Source organism: Carcharodon carcharias, chromosome 3 (genome assembly GCF_017639515.1).
Source record: "Carcharodon carcharias isolate sCarCar2 chromosome 3, sCarCar2.pri, whole genome shotgun sequence".
Lineage (NCBI taxonomy): Eukaryota > Metazoa > Chordata > Chondrichthyes > Lamniformes > Lamnidae > Carcharodon > Carcharodon carcharias.
The window spans coordinates 68,059,898-68,077,701 of record NC_054469.1 but is presented as its reverse complement, the minus strand read 5'-3'; the positions used below and the strand labels follow the sequence as shown (position 1 = coordinate 68,077,701).

Sequence of the window (17,804 nt, the reverse complement as noted above, 5' to 3'; positions counted from 1 at the left end):
AGCCCTAGAGGAGTATAGAAAGTGTAGGGGGGTAAAAAAAGTAATTAGGAGAGCGAAGAGGGGGCATGAAAAAACACTGGTGGGCAAGAGAAAGGAAAACCCCAAAGCATTTTATAAATATATTAAGGGAAAGAGTAGGGCCCAACAGGGATCAAAGTGGCAACCTGTGCATGGAGCTAGAGGACTTAAGTGAGGTTTTGGATGATTACTTTTCATCTGTGTTCACTATGTAGGTGTCAAAATCAGGGAGAGGGCCTGTGATATACTTGAACAAATTAGCATTGAAAGGGAAGATGTATTAGCAGTTTTAGCGAGCTTAAAAGTGGATAAATCCCCAGGCCCAGATGAGATGTGTCTCAGGCTGCTATGTGATGCAAGGGAGGAGATTGCAGAGGCTCTGACACTAATTTTCAAGTCCTCTCTGGTCACAGGAGGACAGGAGGATAGCGAATGTGGTACCATTATTCAAGAAGAGTGGTAGGTAATTACAGGCCAGTGGGTCTAACATCATTGGAAGGGAAACTATTGGAAAATATTCTGAGGGACAGGATTAATTGCCACTTGGAGAGGCAGGGATTAATCAGGGATAGTCAGCATGGCTTTGTCAGAGGGATATCATGCCTAACAGATTTGATTGAATTTTTTGAGGAGGTGACTAGTTGTATAGATGAAGGTAGTGCAGTGGATGTAGTCTACACGGACTTCAGTAAGGCTTTTGACAAGGCCTCGCATGGGAGATTGGTCAAGAAGGTAAGAGCCCATGGGATTCAGGGCAATTTGGCAAATTGGATCCAAAATTGGCTTAGTAACAGGAGGCAGAGGGTGATGGTCGATGGTTGTTTTTGAGATTGGAAGCCTGCGACGAGTGGTGTACCACAGGGATCAGTACAGGAATCATTGCTGTTTGTAGTGTACATTAATGATTTAGGCATGAATATAGGAGGCTTGATCAGTAAGTTTAGAGATGTCACAAAAGTTGGTGGTGTCTTAAATAGCAAGGAGGAAAGCCTTAGATTACAGGGTGATATAGATGTGTTGATAAGATGGGCAGAGCAGTGGCAAATGGAATTTAATCCTGAGAAGTGTGAGGTGATGCATTTTGGAAAGACTAACATGGCAAGGGAATACACAATGAATGGTAGGACCCTAGGAAGTACAAATGATCAGAGGGACCTTGATGTACATGTCCATAGATCCATGAAGGCAGCAGCCCAGGTAGATAAGGTGGTTAAGAAAGCATATGGAATGCTTGCCTTTATTGGCTGAGGCATAGAATATAAGAGCAGAGAGGTTATGTTGGAGCTGTATAAAACGCTAGTTAGGCCACAACTGTACCATGTGCAGCTCTGGTTGCCACACTATAGGAAGGATGTGATTGCACTGGAGAGGGTGCAGTGGAGATTCACCATGATGTTGCCTGGGCTGGAGCGTTTCAGCTATGAAGAGAGACTGGATAGGCAAGGGTTGTTTTCCTCTGAGCAGAGAAGGCTGAGAGGGTACCTGATGGAGGTATACAAAATTATGAGATACGGTAGATAGGAAGAAACATTTCCCCTTAACTGAGGTGTCAATAATCAGGGTACATAGTTTTAAGGTAAGGGGCAGGAGGTTTAGAGGGGATTTGAGGTAAAATGTTTTCACTCAGAGTGCAGTTGAAATCTGGAACACACTGCCTGAGGGGGTGTTAGAGGCAGGAATCCTCACAACTTTTAAGAAGTACTTAAATGAGAACTTGAAATGCTATAGCAAACAGGGCTATGGGCCAAGTGCTGGAAAATGGGATTGAATAGATAGGTGCTTGATGGCCAGCATAGACACGATAGGCTGAAGGACCTGTTTCTGTGCTGCATAACTCTATGAGTCTATAAATCACTGGGATCAGTGAATAGCATCGGACAGTAACATTTATCAAAGCGTGCCAAATTAATTCTTTATTCCTTCACTTGACCTCATCAAAGAACAGTCTGGGGTTTATTACCCAGTCTTCCCCAGGAAGGAGTGATAACTAATTGTAGCTCACCAAACCATCAGTTCAAATTATATTAATCTTTATACGCCCAAGCTCCCATTAGGATACACATAAACACACAAGCTAGGTAAATGAATTGATCCTTTCACACCAAATTATCAAAAAAGCCAGACCATAAGGTCATAATCTGACTTTGTTTTTATTAACTTATGATCATAATTAGCAGAATTTAAATTTTAAAAGTCTGATTATTTAGTGGGTAGGATCAACCACTGAAATGAATAATGGAGTTACAAAAGCTGTTTGTAGGTTAGTAATTCAGTGCTAATTAGATTGCTGATTATAAATTTATAGCTAAAGGTCAGTGTCTAAAATTGATATAAATTGGTCAGATTAGTTTATGATTAGACTCCTTATGTAGCTGAGAACTTAATGGCATAATAATAATTCTATTGAATATATAAAAGTCCAATGAGTTCAGCTTATTCCTGATTGGCTTCCAGTTAGTTATAATCCAAGAATTTATACAACCCCATTCTTTGGATTTGGCATGATGGAATTGATTGCTTTGCATTCTTCTGAGCTGATAATGACACCCTTTTGGAACATCAGACTGATGAACCTCTTGTCTGTTGAAGTAGTGCATGTTCCCACTTGAAGTCTCTGCTTCTGGACGCTCTATCTGTTGGTAGCTGCATCTGAACAAGTTAGCTAAAATCTCATTCTGGAGTCTCGAAAACATCTCATACATCCAAGTGACACACATACTGTCTGCCAATATTAGGTTGGTAGAGACATGATTTTTTTAAACTCCTGTAATCACTCACTCCTGCCCTTTCAGAGATGCATTTTTCACCCTTTTTACAAAGACAGTTTGTGTACAACAATATTGAGAATATTACAATATGACAATCTAAGGATTTTAAATTCTAACCTAATCATTTTTCATTAAGTATCATCGTATATACCCTTGATTCTCAAATAAATATCGGTTTTATTAACCAACCTGAGTCATATTTGCATTGTAGGAGTTCATTAGATGTCAATCACCTTAAACAGTCTTTTACAAAATTGTGATAACTTCAAGTTAAGCTGTATGTAAGAAACAGACTTCATGTAGCAATTTCATTTTCATTGCTTTGTAACAATCTTGTCAACAAAGAAAAGACACAAATTCAGACATAAAGTAACAACTCTCTGGTCTCACAATACAGCATCACTGTACTGTGGCATTGACAGTCTGTTGTACGAGTATCCACAATTCTATGTAGTATTGTATTAGCTTTTCATTTCCAGAATTTAGCTTGACTGGACTAGAATGAACCTAAGGACACAGTTAAGGCACACTTTCCCGATAGCTTCACTGTATACTGGGTGGGAGATTCCATTTTCAGCCTATTTGAAGTGCATGTTATGTGGAAAAAGGAGCAGAGATCTGGCACTGCAGGATGTTAATAGCATGAAATTCAGCTCCTCTCATGCAAAATCCGAAAGCCGTGTTTGATGTGGAACTTAATCATCTACAAACAAAGTGCTCTTAGTAAAGCCTGATTTCCTTCTACTGAGAACTGCATTTTCTGTGTGATGTCCAACATCTGTTTAAGCTACTGCTGCCATTCTTATTGGGGTTGTTAAATCATTTATTAGGTAGGGAAAAGCCTTAATGGAGTGATTTAGTTGTTCCATCATGCTGTTTCATGGTTACTAATTGTTTAATTCATTACCAGTATAATCTAACGCAGCAGTATAAATCCCTAATCTCCTGAAGGAGAAGGGTTAAGATAATTTGCCCATTCTCTCTCATGTCCTTTGTAGGCTGCTTCTATTCTATGTATTCGATGCACATTTATCAGTTTCTTAAAAAGGTACATTAGATAATAAAGAGGTAAATGCTGACACTGTGAAGACATGCCTTCTCAATTAAACTGGAGGAATAAGCAAGCATAAATTTTATCTGATCTGACAGCCTAACTAAAGTGATGACATGACTAAATTATGATAAAAATTCAGATTGAATTTTCTACCCTTGAGAATGACCCTGATCTGTACTTTAGATTGTACAGTCTGAATGGCTTGGTCATGAGTTTTTTCCAGGCCTCCTTTTATTTCCCAGAGAGTGAGGTTTTTCACATTTATTACATTATGTACCAGTTTAAATCTGTTTTTCATCCTTAATCACTTAGTTGTTCTTAACTTCCCTGGTGTCTCAATTTTAATCAGCTTGCTTTTTCCTCAACTTTGTTGTTCTGCCTTCAGCTTTCTTTTCCCACTCACTTCTTCCTTCAGCTTCTCTACTTCCAAATCTCACTTCATCCTGCACCTTTTTCCCCTTCACACATGAAACAGGCATTCATTCAGCCACAGTGCTCTGGGGATTGTCAAGTTGATGACAAATGGTTAACAATTATTTTCTATAATGAAAACAAGAGAATGAGGATGAAGGTATCAAACTTGGCAAGAGAGACTGCAAGGTTCTTAAGCAATTTGCTATAGGGAGTGACAAGGTATTGGAGGATTGGCAGGCTTAAAAGTGGACAAATATCCAGGTCCGGATGATTGGTGTCCCAGATTGCTAAGGGTAGCAAGGGAGGAGATCGCAGGGGCTCTAACCCAAGTTTGTTTAATTCCTCTCTGGCCACGGGGGAGGTGCCAGAGGACTGGAGAATATCTAATGTGGTTCTGCTATTTAAGAAGGGTTGTAGAGATAAGCCACAGGCCGGTGAGTCTCACGTCAGTGGTAGGGAAACTATTGGAGAAAATTCAGAAGGAAAGAATCTATCTCCACTTGGAGAGGCAAGGTTTGATCAGGGATAGACAGCATGGCTTTGTCAGAGGGAGGTAATGCTTAACAAGTTTGATTGAATTTTTGAGGAGGTGACCTGGTGTGTAGATGAGGGTAGTGCTATTGATGTAGTTTATATGGATTTCAGAAAACCCTTTGACAAGGTCCCACATGGGAGACTTATAAAGGCAGCAAATGCACATGGGATACAGTGTAATTTGATAAGGTAGATTCAAAATTGGCTTAGTTGTAGGAGACAGAGAGTGATGACAGAAGGATGCTTTAGTGACTGGAAGCCAGTGTCCAGTGGCATACCACAGGGATCTGTGCTGGGTCCCCTATTATTTGTCATTTATATAAATGACATGGATGACTATGTGGGGGGTAGGATTAGGAAGTTTGCAGATGACACAAAGATTGGCCGGGTGGTTAATAGTGAGGTTGAGTGTCTTGGGCTACAGGAAGATATAGACGGATGGTCAAATGGGCAGATAAGTGGCAGATGGAATTTAACCTTGAAAAGTGTGAGGTGATACACTTTGGAAGAAGTAATTTGACAAGGAAGTATTCAATGAATGGCATGACACTAGGAAGTTCTAAGGAACAAAGGGACCTTGGCGTTTGTGTCCATAGATCTCTGAAGGCGGAGGGGCATGTTAGTGGGGTGGTGAAAGAGGCATATGGGACTCTTGCCTTTATCAATCGAGGCATAAATTACAAAAGTACGGAGGTCATGTTGGAGTTGTATAGAACCTTGGTGAGGCCACAGTTGGAGTACTGTGTGCAGTTCTGGTTGCCACATTATAGGAAGGATGTGATTGCACTGGAGGGGGTGCAGAGGAGATGCACCAGAATGTTGCCTGGGATGATACATTTAAGTTATGAAGAGAGATTGGATAGACTTGGGTTGTTTTCGTTGAAGCAGAGAAGACTAAGGGGCGACCTGATCGAGGTGTACAAGATTATGAGGGGCATGGACAGGGTGGATAGGGAGCAGCTGTTCCCGTTAGTTGAAGGGTCAGTCACAAGGGGACATAAGTTCAACGTGGGGGACAGGAGGTTTAGGGGGGGATGTGAGGAAAAACTTTTTTAACCCCAAGGATGGTGATGGTCTGGAATGCACTGCCTGGGAGGGTGGTGGAGGCAGGTCATCTCACATCCTTTAAAAAGTACCTGGATGAGCACTTGGCACATCATAACACTCAAGGCTATGGGCCAAGTGCTGGTAAATGGGATTAGGTAGGTAGGTCAGGTGTTTCTCACATGTTGGTGCAGACTCGATGGCTGAAGGGCCTCATCTGCACTTTGTGATTCTATGAAAACAAGTGCATTTACTGTCATGAATTGTGACTGGAGATGATACTTCCTTCATGCTTTGAACCTCATGTTCATCCTACTATTATTAATTGATTATGAGAAGACTGTGATGGGTTGAAAACTGAGTTGTGGACAAGATTTTTTTTCAAATCAGTGTTGTCTGATGGCAGCTCCTTCTGAAAGGCAATATTCTAAGTGCTGTGTTTTAGCTTGGGGTAATGGTGTATACTATCCATTGTTAGGATTCAATTTTCTCTGATCAAGTCAAAAACTTTGCTTATTACTTGGTAAGTCTTTATATAACGTACAGCTCCACTGTACTTTTTGGGTATAATGAATAGAAACCAAAAAGTAAATTGGCCTGCAGAGTATTTCACCACTTTGTTTTTATACCAGGAATAATAATCTGATTTGTTATTTTTTCTTTTATTTCATTGAGGTTTGGAGTTCAATGTTTGAGCCCTTTTAAAAATGGACGCGTTTGTTAATTTGATTTTTGATGATGTAATCGTCATCCGGACTGATTTTTTTACATCGGAGTTCCCTGCAACCTCCTCCAACCCTCCGATCCTGAGATTCCCGCTTTCTTCTAGCTCCTTTGTGGTAGATCAATGATCTAATTTCTGAGGTAATTATGAGGAACAATGTTTTCACGCTGATTCCTTGCATTGTACAGTTAGGACCTTTAGAAAAAAGCATTTAAATCAAAATAAAAGAAAAGGAAGGGCATCCAGTGCTCAATTTACAGTTTCATATGAAATAAACAAAGTGGAACAAAAGATGGATTCAGTCGAAGTATGTTGGGTTTACGAGGTATTGGTGTTAAGGGCAACGTAACCAGTTTGACATAGGGGAATTATTTCACATCAGGAGTAAAACACAGTGGTTTCTAAACCGAAAATGCTGGAAATGCTCAGGTCAAGCCAATTCTCACCTGAGACCGTATAACCTGCTGAGCATTCCCATGATTTTCTGATCATGATTTCCAGCACTCGCAGTATTGTTGCCATTGCAACACAACAATGTATTTGTGGGCCAAACAAATCCAGTATAACAAAGACGGTTTATTTTTAATTTTTTTTTGGCTTTCGTCAGGAGTTACGAATTTGTTCAAATGTAGAGACACAGTAGCTGGGAGTATATGCATGTGGACCCCCAGCTTTCCATGGATGAGGTCATGGTGCCGGTGTCCCTTTAAAGGCAATTCAAGCTGTAAACTTCCGGTCCCGTGGTGTGACAGAAGGAAACTAGATGGAGATCAGCTTATTTCCATGTTGTCAGCGGGAGAAAGGGGTTGTGCGAGTCGGGAGAATGAAGCAATGGACATGAACTGCACCGGGTTTCACTGCTTACGCTTGCTCTGTAATTAAAGACAATACGAGCCTCGCAAGTGTCGAAGGAAAGCAGGATTAACACCTTAAAAAAAAGACGGGCAACAAGATTGTTAGCTGTGAATCACCAAGATCGCTATAATGTGCAAAGCTAACATTTGCAGACCTAGTGGAAATATTCCAGCACAAAGCTATTCTATAATGTTTTCATCTTGATGCACAAGTGCCTCTTTACAGCTCAGCTGGCAATTTTGTTGGCAAGCTCAAATCATTTCCTTCCTTGCTGACTGGCGTTTTTTTTCATAGTCAATGGTCCTCATGTTTTATTTTGTTCGAATCTCGGCTGAATTGTGGCTGAACCCTGCCCAGAGTTGCACGAATGAGCAGTGATCCTGATCCCCATCCCGATCCCAAACGGCACCTGGAGTATCGTGTACCACAGATTCCTTCCCAACCCCCCCCCCCCCCCCACCCACCCCCCAATCCAACCATCATTCCCAAAGGCGCCTCCGCCTCTCCAGTACTACAACTCCTCCAATAGTTCACTTTTTCTAATACATATTTAAAAAGAGAGAATGGCTTCTCTCAGCCTGGGACTAAATTTCTCACGAAAGAAGAGCCTGGCGAGAAACGCTGCAGTGGAGCGGAAAAACCTCATCACCGTCTGCAGGTAAATCGAGGCTTCGTGTACGTGTTGGTGACACAGACGTGAGCTCTTTGTGTCTCCTTAATTACGCTGGGCTTCCAGCAGCTCCGGCTTGAATAATTCCCAGTAACTAAATGCTAAAATATACATTTCTCCATTTCAATTCCCGCCCGTTAGCATTGGTTTTGTGGCCGTTCATGTGCGTCATTATAAATTGCATCGTTTGATTTTCAAGGGTTCTTTGGGTCAAATATAAAGAATACCGAGTAAAAGTATTGGGCTGTATGCGGCTTGGGTTCAGTTACATTCTGATCTGTAGGAGTGCATTGTATTCAGTCCCGGCTGAACGAGGAAGGGAATGAACCTTTAGCAGACACGGGATAGAAATGACTTCCCACTCTCGCTCTTGTTTCATACTTGAGAGTTTAATACATGCATATTTGCCAACTTGTATTATTAATTTGAGATGGTGGGGGGGCATCCCGCAGCCCAGCTCCTTCACTCCCCCACTTTCAGGATTACTGTATCTAAGTGGACGGGGTAGGAGGGAGTATGCTGGAATTGGGACAAAATGGGAGTTCTCTTTCCCCAGAGAGTGGGCCATTGAATATATTCAAGGCTGAGTTAGATTTTTGAAGGCGAGGGTTATTTGAGGGGGTGGTGGGCAAACAGGAAAGTGGAGTTGATACCACCGCCAGATTAGCCATTATTTTATGGAATGGAATGGCCAAATGGCTTATTCCTACTTGGAGTGATCAGCAGATATTGGGACTTCAGAACTTCAGCTTGCTTGCTGGTTTGGGTCGCTTGTAACGAACGAATTGACAAAATTTTGTTTGAAAAACGTATTCAATTACTGTTTAATCTGGTTAGAATCATTGTGATTAACTAAATGAAATAATGCTAGATAGACACTCAGAGATGCATTCTCTCCCTTGTGCATCATTTTCCAGCCAAGGAAATATGCAAGTGAGCTGCTTCCAGGCACTTTGCTGATATGGGTGTAAAATTGACCACTAGGAGGTGTAAGTGACCGACTGGGGTGAATCGTCATCCTCCGTTGAGTGGAACACCCGGCCTCCGCTCTTTATCCCTCCGCTGACTACTGGCCAAGATCGGACAGCACTTTGGGTTGGGTTGGGCGGGGGTAATCGTGCATGTAAACTGCAGCTGTCATTCCATGGTCCGACGTACATTTGTTGTTACCGTAAACCTTTTTAGGAATTCTCCTCTTAGAGTTCATTCATTTCATGGGGAACTGTGAAATATCTTTGTCCAGTTTCATACAAAATGCACAAATATTCAAAGAGGCTGCTGCACGAGTATTCACTTCCTTCTGTCCACACTCAGTGACTAATCGATAATGCTTAACGGCGAATAATTAGTGGTATAGGAATTGCTTATTAGACTGGGCAATTTCTTTTCCAGTGAAAGGAGAGATTGAAATGCTTTTTGTTGTTGAGAATTGTACTTCCGAATGAAATATTTAACCCAACAAAATATTTCATCCGGAAGAAAGATTTTCAGCCTTTAGCCATTCATTCTGTCTAAATTTCTGTTCACCCAAAACTCCGTTGACTGTATCCTAAACTACACCAAGTCCTGCCCACCTGTATGCTTGGTGACTCATGTTAGCTCTTGGTCAACCAGTGCCTCCATTTAAAAATCTCATCCTTGTGCTCAAATCCAGTAATAACCTTACTCCTTCCTATTTCTCTAACTTCATCTGGTCCTAAAACCTTCTGGGAACTCTGCGTTCCTCCAGTTTTGGCCTCTTATACATTCGCTTCAGATCACCATTGGTGGATGTGTCTAACATTATCCAGACACTGAGCTCTGAACTTCCCTCTCCACCTCTCCTGCCTTTAAGACCTTTTGCTGAAACCTGCCTTTAAACAAGAATTTAGTCACCCACCCTGACATCATCTGCTTCTGGCTTGGTATCAATTGTCTGATTATAACAGCCTGATTATATAGCACCGTTAATATATTAAGATGCCCAAGGTACTTAAAGCAGGAGCTTTATCAAACAAAATTTGACACTGAGTCGAAATTTGATCTCACGCTGAATTGTATTGGAATCACAATGCAGAAGAGGCCCTTTGGCTCACTGAGTCTGCATCGAAACGTGAGAAACACCTGACCTACCTACCTACCTAATCCCATTTACCAGCACTTGGCCCATAGCCTTGAATGTTATGACATGCCAAGTGTTCATCCAGGTACTTTTTAAAAGATGTGAGGCAACCCGCCTCCATCACCCTCCCAGGCAGTGCATTCCAGACTGTCACCACCCTCTGGGTAAAAAAGTTTTTCCTCACATCCCCCCTAAACCTCCTGTCCCTCACCTTGACTGACCCTTCAACTAAGGGGAACAGCTGCTCCCTATCCACCCTGTCCATGCCCCTCATAATCTTGTACACCTTGATCAGGTCGCCCCTCAGTCTTCTCTGCTCTAATGAAAACAACCCAAGTCTATCCAACCTCTCTTCATAACTTAAATGTTTCATCCCAGGCAACATTGACATGTGAGAAACACCTGACCTACCTACCTACCTAATCCCATTTACCAGCACTTGGCCCATAGCTTTGAATGTTATGACGTGCCAAGTTCCAACATCCTGCTGGATCTCCACTGTACCCCCTCCACTGCAATCACATCCTTCCTATAATGTGGCGACCAGAACTGCGCGCAGTACTCCAGCTGTAGCCTCACCAAGATTCTATACAACTCAAACATGATCTCCCTACTTTTGTAATTTATGCCTCGATTGATAAAGGCAAGTGTCCCATATGCGTTTTTCACCATCCCACTAACATGCCCCTCTGCCTTCAGAGATCTATGGACACACATACCAAGGTCCCTTTGTTCCTCAGAACTTCCTGGTGTCATGCCATTCATTGAATACTTCCTTATCAAATTACTCCTTCCAATGTTTTCCTGTGTTAAAGGAGCAATATAAACACAAATTATTGACTATAAAGGAATGTCCTCATCTAATATCGTACAGTGATACGTAATATTCATTACCTTAAAAATATCACCTTGCATGGCTTTGTCAAATTTTGCTGCACAATGCTCCTGTGAGGTGCCTTGAGATGTTTTATTTCATTAAATGTGCTCTATACATTGTTTACCTTTTATTGGGATCACTCCAAATTATAAAGCAGCAGAAAAAGTGGTTAGGGCTATTAAAACTGAGCTCCTACAACGGCTACATGGCGAGGTGATTCATTAACCTGTACAGATCAGGAAGGCCTCAGATTTGATGTTTTGCCTGAGCTGAGATGGCTGATCTCATCTGGGATGGCTGCTAAGGTCCTACAACTTGCAACAAGTGTATCATATTCTGTATTACAATTCAGTGACTGGTGCTGGAAATTGCACATGTGCAGGTAATGGGTGAGAAGAAGGCTTCCCTCACTTTTGACTGTCCAAGTAACATACTCTGTTATTGCTCAGTGATAGAGAAGGCTTTGGGATAAAGTGGCAGAAGGTTGGCAGTGGCTAAGGAACCACACCATGAGTCAGCGCTTTCAGGTTAGCAGGATAAAATGGGGACAAAAAGTTCCAGCTGCCTTAAATTTAGTCCAAGCTTAAAACCATCACATTTGAAGACACTAAATGAAATTCCATCATTTATTTTGAAACATTGAAAACCAATTAAAATAAACAAACCATTGGACTGCTCCAAACCTACTTTCACTTCTTTAAAACCTGTTGTTGTTTGCATAACAGCAATTAACAGCGATCAGAAATGGGAAGTAAAATATGCTTAAATTTCATCATATGGTGCAAATATTACCCAGTCTTCTCTGTGTGACTTGTTTAAACATAATGTAAAAATAGATCAGAATCACTGTAAATATATTTTCCTATTGCATGTCCCACTTCACTGAAGCCCAGTGATTTGGCATTAAATCATAGAGGACACTGATCATCCAATACAAAGTATCTGAAGTGATGGCTCTGTCAAAAATCTGCATCAAAGATTGATTGCCATTTTACCCAGCTGATCAGATGTGTCATGATGTAACAGTCTTGGGTGGATGTGGTTAGAGTGGGTTCCTCAGTCATGTGCCTTGAGTGTCACTTAGTTCCAATTTTTATGCTATCCAGACCTTTATGGAACCTCCTGAGGCTGCTGCAACAAACTCGCAAAATGGGGAAAACTGCAGAAAAATCTGTTTGGTATTGGGAGCTTTCTATAACCTCCTGCAGGATCTTCAGCAGAAGCAATCAATCTGCCTCTCGTCAATGGCACCCTGGGATCTCTTTCCGTATCTTCACAAGTACTTAGCCTCCAGAGCTACAACAGCAACTTGCACTTATATAGTGTCTTTAATGTGTTCAAATATTCCAAGGCACTTCACTGAAGCATAATAAGATGCAAAATTAACACTCAACCAATGATGATGACATTTGGACAGGTGACCAAACACTTTTGTCAGAATTTTTACAGAGGAAAGGTGGAGAGACAGAGGTTTAGGAAGGTAGTGCCAGAGCTTGAGGCCTAGATTATTAAAGGCATAGCCAGCAATGGCATTATGAAGGACATGTACAAGAGGCTAGAATTGAAGGAACACCGAGTTCTTGGGGGATTGTGTGCCTTTACATAGATGGGGAGGAGTGCGGCTGAGGAAGGATTTGAACATAAACTGTCAACATTGTGCAAATCGAAGCTGAAATTTTCAGTCATGAGTCATTTGTGTACCTGAGGCAATCTCCCTTGCCAAAATGTAAATGTAATTTAAAACCAGGCTGTATCCACCATATTGGCCACACCTCATCTACATATTAAGCATGTATGCTCTGTTCAATGATCATTAAATGGCTTGGTTGTGTACCCTGGTAACTAGAGGAAAAATTGTACTTGCAGTGGAAATTGCTTTGTGCATGCATTTGAGTGTGCATTATTCATACCTCAAGGTGTAATGTGGCATCAAAATATTATTTTGCTCTCATGTTTTCTCTCTATCATTTCATTGCTTTTGGAATTTGAGAATTTTTTCTGTTTTTCACATTGAAGATAAAGCAAAAACAAGAGACCATAGGAACAGGCCATTCAGCCCCTTCGGCCTGTTCCGTCATTCAATTAAATTGTGGGGTTCTGTATCTTGACTCCATTTACTAACCTTTTGATTCGTATTGCTCTGACCCTTACGTACATATGAACATACAAGTTAAGAGCAGGAGTAGGCCACTGTGCCACTTGAGCTTGCTCTATCATTCAGTAAGATCATGGCTGATCTGATTGTAACCACATTCCGCCTACCCCTGAAAACCTTTTAGCCCCTTTCTTGCCAAGAATCTATCTAGCTCTGCCTTAAAAATATTCAAAGACTCTGCTTCCACTGCTTTATGAGGAAGAGAGTTTCAAAGCTTCAAAAGCATCGGAGAAAAAAAAATTCTCCTCATCTGTCTTAAATTAACGACCCCTTATTTTTAAACAGTGAGCCCTAGTTATACATTCTCCCACAAGAGGAAACATCCTCTTCATATCCACCCTGTTAAGGCCCCTCAGGATCTTAAAGGTTTCAATCAAGTTGTCTCTTACGCTTCTAAACTCCAGCAGATACAAGCCTCCCTTGTCCAATCTTTCATCATAAGACAACCCGCCCATTCCTGGTATTACTCTAGTAAACCTTCTCTGAAATGCTTCCAACGCATTACCTATTACAATTCTACCAATCTCAATGCTGCAAATTTCAATTGACTTAGTATCCCTGGTTTCTTAGGGAAAAGAGTTACAGTTTCCATGGCTAGGGTTCTGTCAGGCCAGTGGGCCTCAGCAATTGGTCGAAGAAATTGCTGGGAAACCCCATCAATTCCATGGGGGAATCAAATGCCGGACAAAATGATAGAATCAAATGCCTTTCATGCACTTAAATAACCACTATTGAGCCTTACCCATGATTGAGGTGGTGGAATGGAGAGCTGTCAGCCAATCCCCAGGCTTTTTAAAAGACTCGTTTATGGGATCTATTCAGTTTTTTTATTCACTTATGGGATCTGGGCATTGCTGGCTAGGCCAGCATTTATTGACCATCCCTAATTGGGCATTTAAGAGTCAACATGTAGGCCACAACAGGTAAGGACAGCAGATTTCCTTCCCTAAAGGACATTAGTGAACCAGATGGGTTTTTACAACAATCGACAATGGTTTTATAGTCTTCATCACAGTTTTAATTCCAGAGTTTCTTTTATTGAATTTGAATGGGATTCGAACCTGGGTCCCCAGAACATTACCCCGGTCTCTGGAATACCACTATGCCACCAGCTCCTCATACTGCTGGCACCAATGGGAGCAGTGGCAGCTGGTGACAATGCATCCAGGATCATCCTGGGATCCCAGACCAAAGGTGAATGAAGGCAGGATGGATTGTTGGGGAGAGCAGGATCATCTCTGCCTGATGCCGGAACACTCATTTGGTCACAGGGTGCCCGATAGTGAGCCCCTCCCCCGCCCCCAGGAGGCTTCTGGCAAACCCAACAGGGTTTGTGTGGGCAGCCTTTTGAGGGCATGGGGAAGACATGCCGTCTCCACTTAACCCCTGAGCCACCTCTGAATTGCAATGGACTCCGGGATAATGGGTGTCAGTTGGCTCATTAATGTTTTTTTTATTCATGGGATGTGGGCATCGCTGGCCGGGCCAGCATTTATTGCCCATCCCTTATTGCCTTTGAGAAGGTGGTGGTGAGCTGCCTTCCTGAATTGCTGCAGTCCATGTGGTGTAGCTACACCCACAGTGCTGTTAGGGAGGGAGTTCCAGGATTTTGACCCAGCAACAGTGAAGGAACGGCGATATATTTCCAAGTCAGGATGGTGCGTGATTTAGAGGGGAACTTCCAGTGATGGTGTTCCATCTATCTGCTACTCTTGTCCTTCTAGATGGTAATGGCCATGGGTTTGGAAGGTGCTGTCTAAAGAGCTTTGGTGAATTCCTGCAGTGCATCTTAATTGAATCAAAATGAAAATCTTAATTAAAATGATCCTAATTGACATCCCACCGGCAGTGGCTGGGAATTCCACATCAGTCCTTTCTGCTGTCCGACTTAATTGGAGGAGGTTTTCCCACCAACGGGAGGCCGATGTGGGACTTCTCCTGTGATTAAGTGGGCCTGGCTACCGTGGGTCCTGCCAAAATAGGCTGCATTGAATCCTGCCCCCTGACTCCTTGGTGTGAAAATGTATTTCCTAATGTTACATCTAAATGGCTAGCTCTAATTTTCAGAGTATGCTTCTTTGTTTTGATTTTACTACCAGAGGAAATAGTTTCCATCTACCCTCTCGATCGTTTGTTAGACCTCAATTAGACCACCAGTCAACCTTTTAAATTCAAGGGAATAAATACAAGTTTACATTTTTTAAATTTCTACTTATAATGTAAATGAGCAAAGTTAGCATTTTAGTGCTCATCCTTGCTTACCTTGAGAAGGCGATGGGCATTAAATGCAGCTGAATAGCTTAATATGCACTTAAGAGTCCACCACATTGATGTGGGACTGGGATCACATTTAGGCCAGTGACGTTTCCTAAAAGGTTGTTACAACAATCTGACAGCTTAATTTTTTTTAAAAATGAGTTCAAATTCTCAAACTACGGTGTTGGGATTGAATTCATTGTCCCTTATATTGACAGTGGTGGATTTGTCAAGCTGGGATTGCAGAGTTTCAGTTAAGAAGCTCAGCAGTCTGGGCTTCCCTGCATGCTATGGAGTTTTAATTCCACACTGTGCTTTTCTAACTGCATCCCTGCTAAGAAACTAGACTGATTGACAGGCTTGGCTCACAGTTGAATGGGGGATACTCTAGGAGACTGGCGTGACAGGTACAGGTAAGCCTATGCTGTTTTCATGGGAACGTGAGGACTGACTGATCCCTAACCCTATGGCAATGTTGGGGCGATGTAGGATGTCTTTGATTCCATGGGGTCTAATCACTGACCCAGGGAGGAGGCGGGAGGATCTTTGGATGGGATTGGGGGGAGAAGGCCATACTAGGAAAATAGGTAAATTTGAGGAGGCAGGGAGCATCACTGCTCCTTCTGGTGCACAAGCAATGTTGTTAAGGCACTTGCCTTTTCCACAAAGCTGCTGTTTTCTTCCTCAGGAAGCCAGCCCAGGCAGGGCTGAACTTGTAAGACATGAGGCTCACAGCCCCATTATAATACGTAAATAGCCAACATGCCTGTTGGGAGCAGATTGGTTACTTTCCCCTGCCCTGTCTCCATTAAACTCTGAAGTGGGCAGTTTGAGGTCAGGTTTAAGATTGTTAAAATTTTTGCCACTCTAACCCCAACCCATTCTTTATTTATCCCCATGTTCTCCAGATTTTCTGTCCATGCCTCTGAATTACAAGTTCAAATAGTTGTTTGGTAGTACAGAACTTGAGTATTGCTGGAAAAAAGAGACATGTTGAAGCTTTCCATCTTGCACTCATCAGGACACTTCACAAGAATACCAATATAAGGAGAAAACAATTTTACTGTATATACAGAGAGTGCTGATTTGTTGGCAAGTGGACCCCGATTGGTAGAGGTGTTTTCCTAAATAAATAATAAGACATAATTTGTATAATTACACAGGCCTTGAGAGTCCATTCACTTTGCGAAAATTACATGTAAATTCAGTGATGGTTTCTGGTTTGAATCTAATGGAATTCCAAGTATTTCAGTTTTGTAATAGAATGCTTTTACATGCAATGTTACGGTGCAGTTTTAATGTGGCTTTATCATATCTCTTGTGCCAACTCCAGCCATGTGACATTTATTGCTTTTTGAAGTAATGTTGGCAATATATTGTGAATTACCACTTTTAGAAGGCAATTTTTGTGCACTTAAATAAATAAGTATTCAAATGGCTCATCATTTTCTACATTTAAAGAATCATTGCTTTAAAAAAATCTGTAGTGATTTCTCTTTTTTTAAAAAAAAATGCTTTCACCATGAAAAGTTGGTTTTGGCACAACTTACTTGAAAATGTAGAATTTAATGATTTATCCTTGGATTGATTTTTTTAATTTCAGTGTGACACTAGTTTTAAGCTCCAACTGTATTATTTAACATGATTTTATTCAATTAACTCATTTTAACTCTGCGCATAGTATATTTCAAAGAGAAATTGTGCATTTGATGGCCTTTCTTACCTTCTGGAAATAACTCCATCAGAATTTTATCCTGTTCAATGCCTTTCTGAGCATAATACTTTCAAATAAGTTTAGAAATTAAAAGTTACAGTGACTTGAGATCACAATGAAGCAGTGAGGTACTTATTGTGATTCTTCGATTTTAAGTACAGTTAAAAATGTATGTACCCCACCCAGTGCAGACAATGGCTTCTGTTATGTCACCACATCCATTGCACTCATAAGCCAAAGAATAGAAATTGGACCATGTGTCCAATTTTATGGGCGTAAAATGAGGCAGAATTTTGGGGACTCAATGGCTTGGCCCAAATTGAGCTCAAGAATATCTGACACAAAATTGGGCTGGATAGTTTTTCAGGTATTTGGGATGGTCGCCAAGAATAGGCATTGGGCCCATTGGATGTACTAACAAAGGGCTTAGTGCCTGTTTTTGGACCCCAGTGCCAGTTGAACCGCCCTGAGTGGAGCAGGCGTCAGGTCTAGGCTTTCCAGACTGAGATGTGGCGGAGCTAGTAGCAGCCGCTGAAAAGCAAAAATAATGTGCTCCTGCTTGTTACAACCTTTCTGAACCCCTTCATGCTATTATTCTCTCTGTAAAGACCTGCCTGATG

General features: G+C 41.6%; 1 protein-coding gene across 3 annotated transcripts in view; it reads left to right on the top strand.

The window, feature by feature from the left end:
- The first annotated feature begins 7,889 nt into the window (after positions 1 to 7,889).
- The window catches only part of rundc3b (RUN domain containing 3b), a 107,540-nt gene continuing 97,625 nt past the window's right edge, over positions 7,890 to 17,804 (top strand). For 2 of the 3 annotated variants that reach the window (XM_041183180.1, XM_041183182.1), the window contains exon 1: positions 7,890 to 8,069. In XM_041183180.1, the coding sequence (XP_041039114.1) occupies positions 7,975 to 8,069 (95 nt within the window). In that variant the 5' untranslated portion in view covers positions 7,890 to 7,974. The remainder of the gene's footprint in view (positions 8,070 to 17,804) is intronic. The other variant, XM_041183183.1, reaches the window with a different exon arrangement.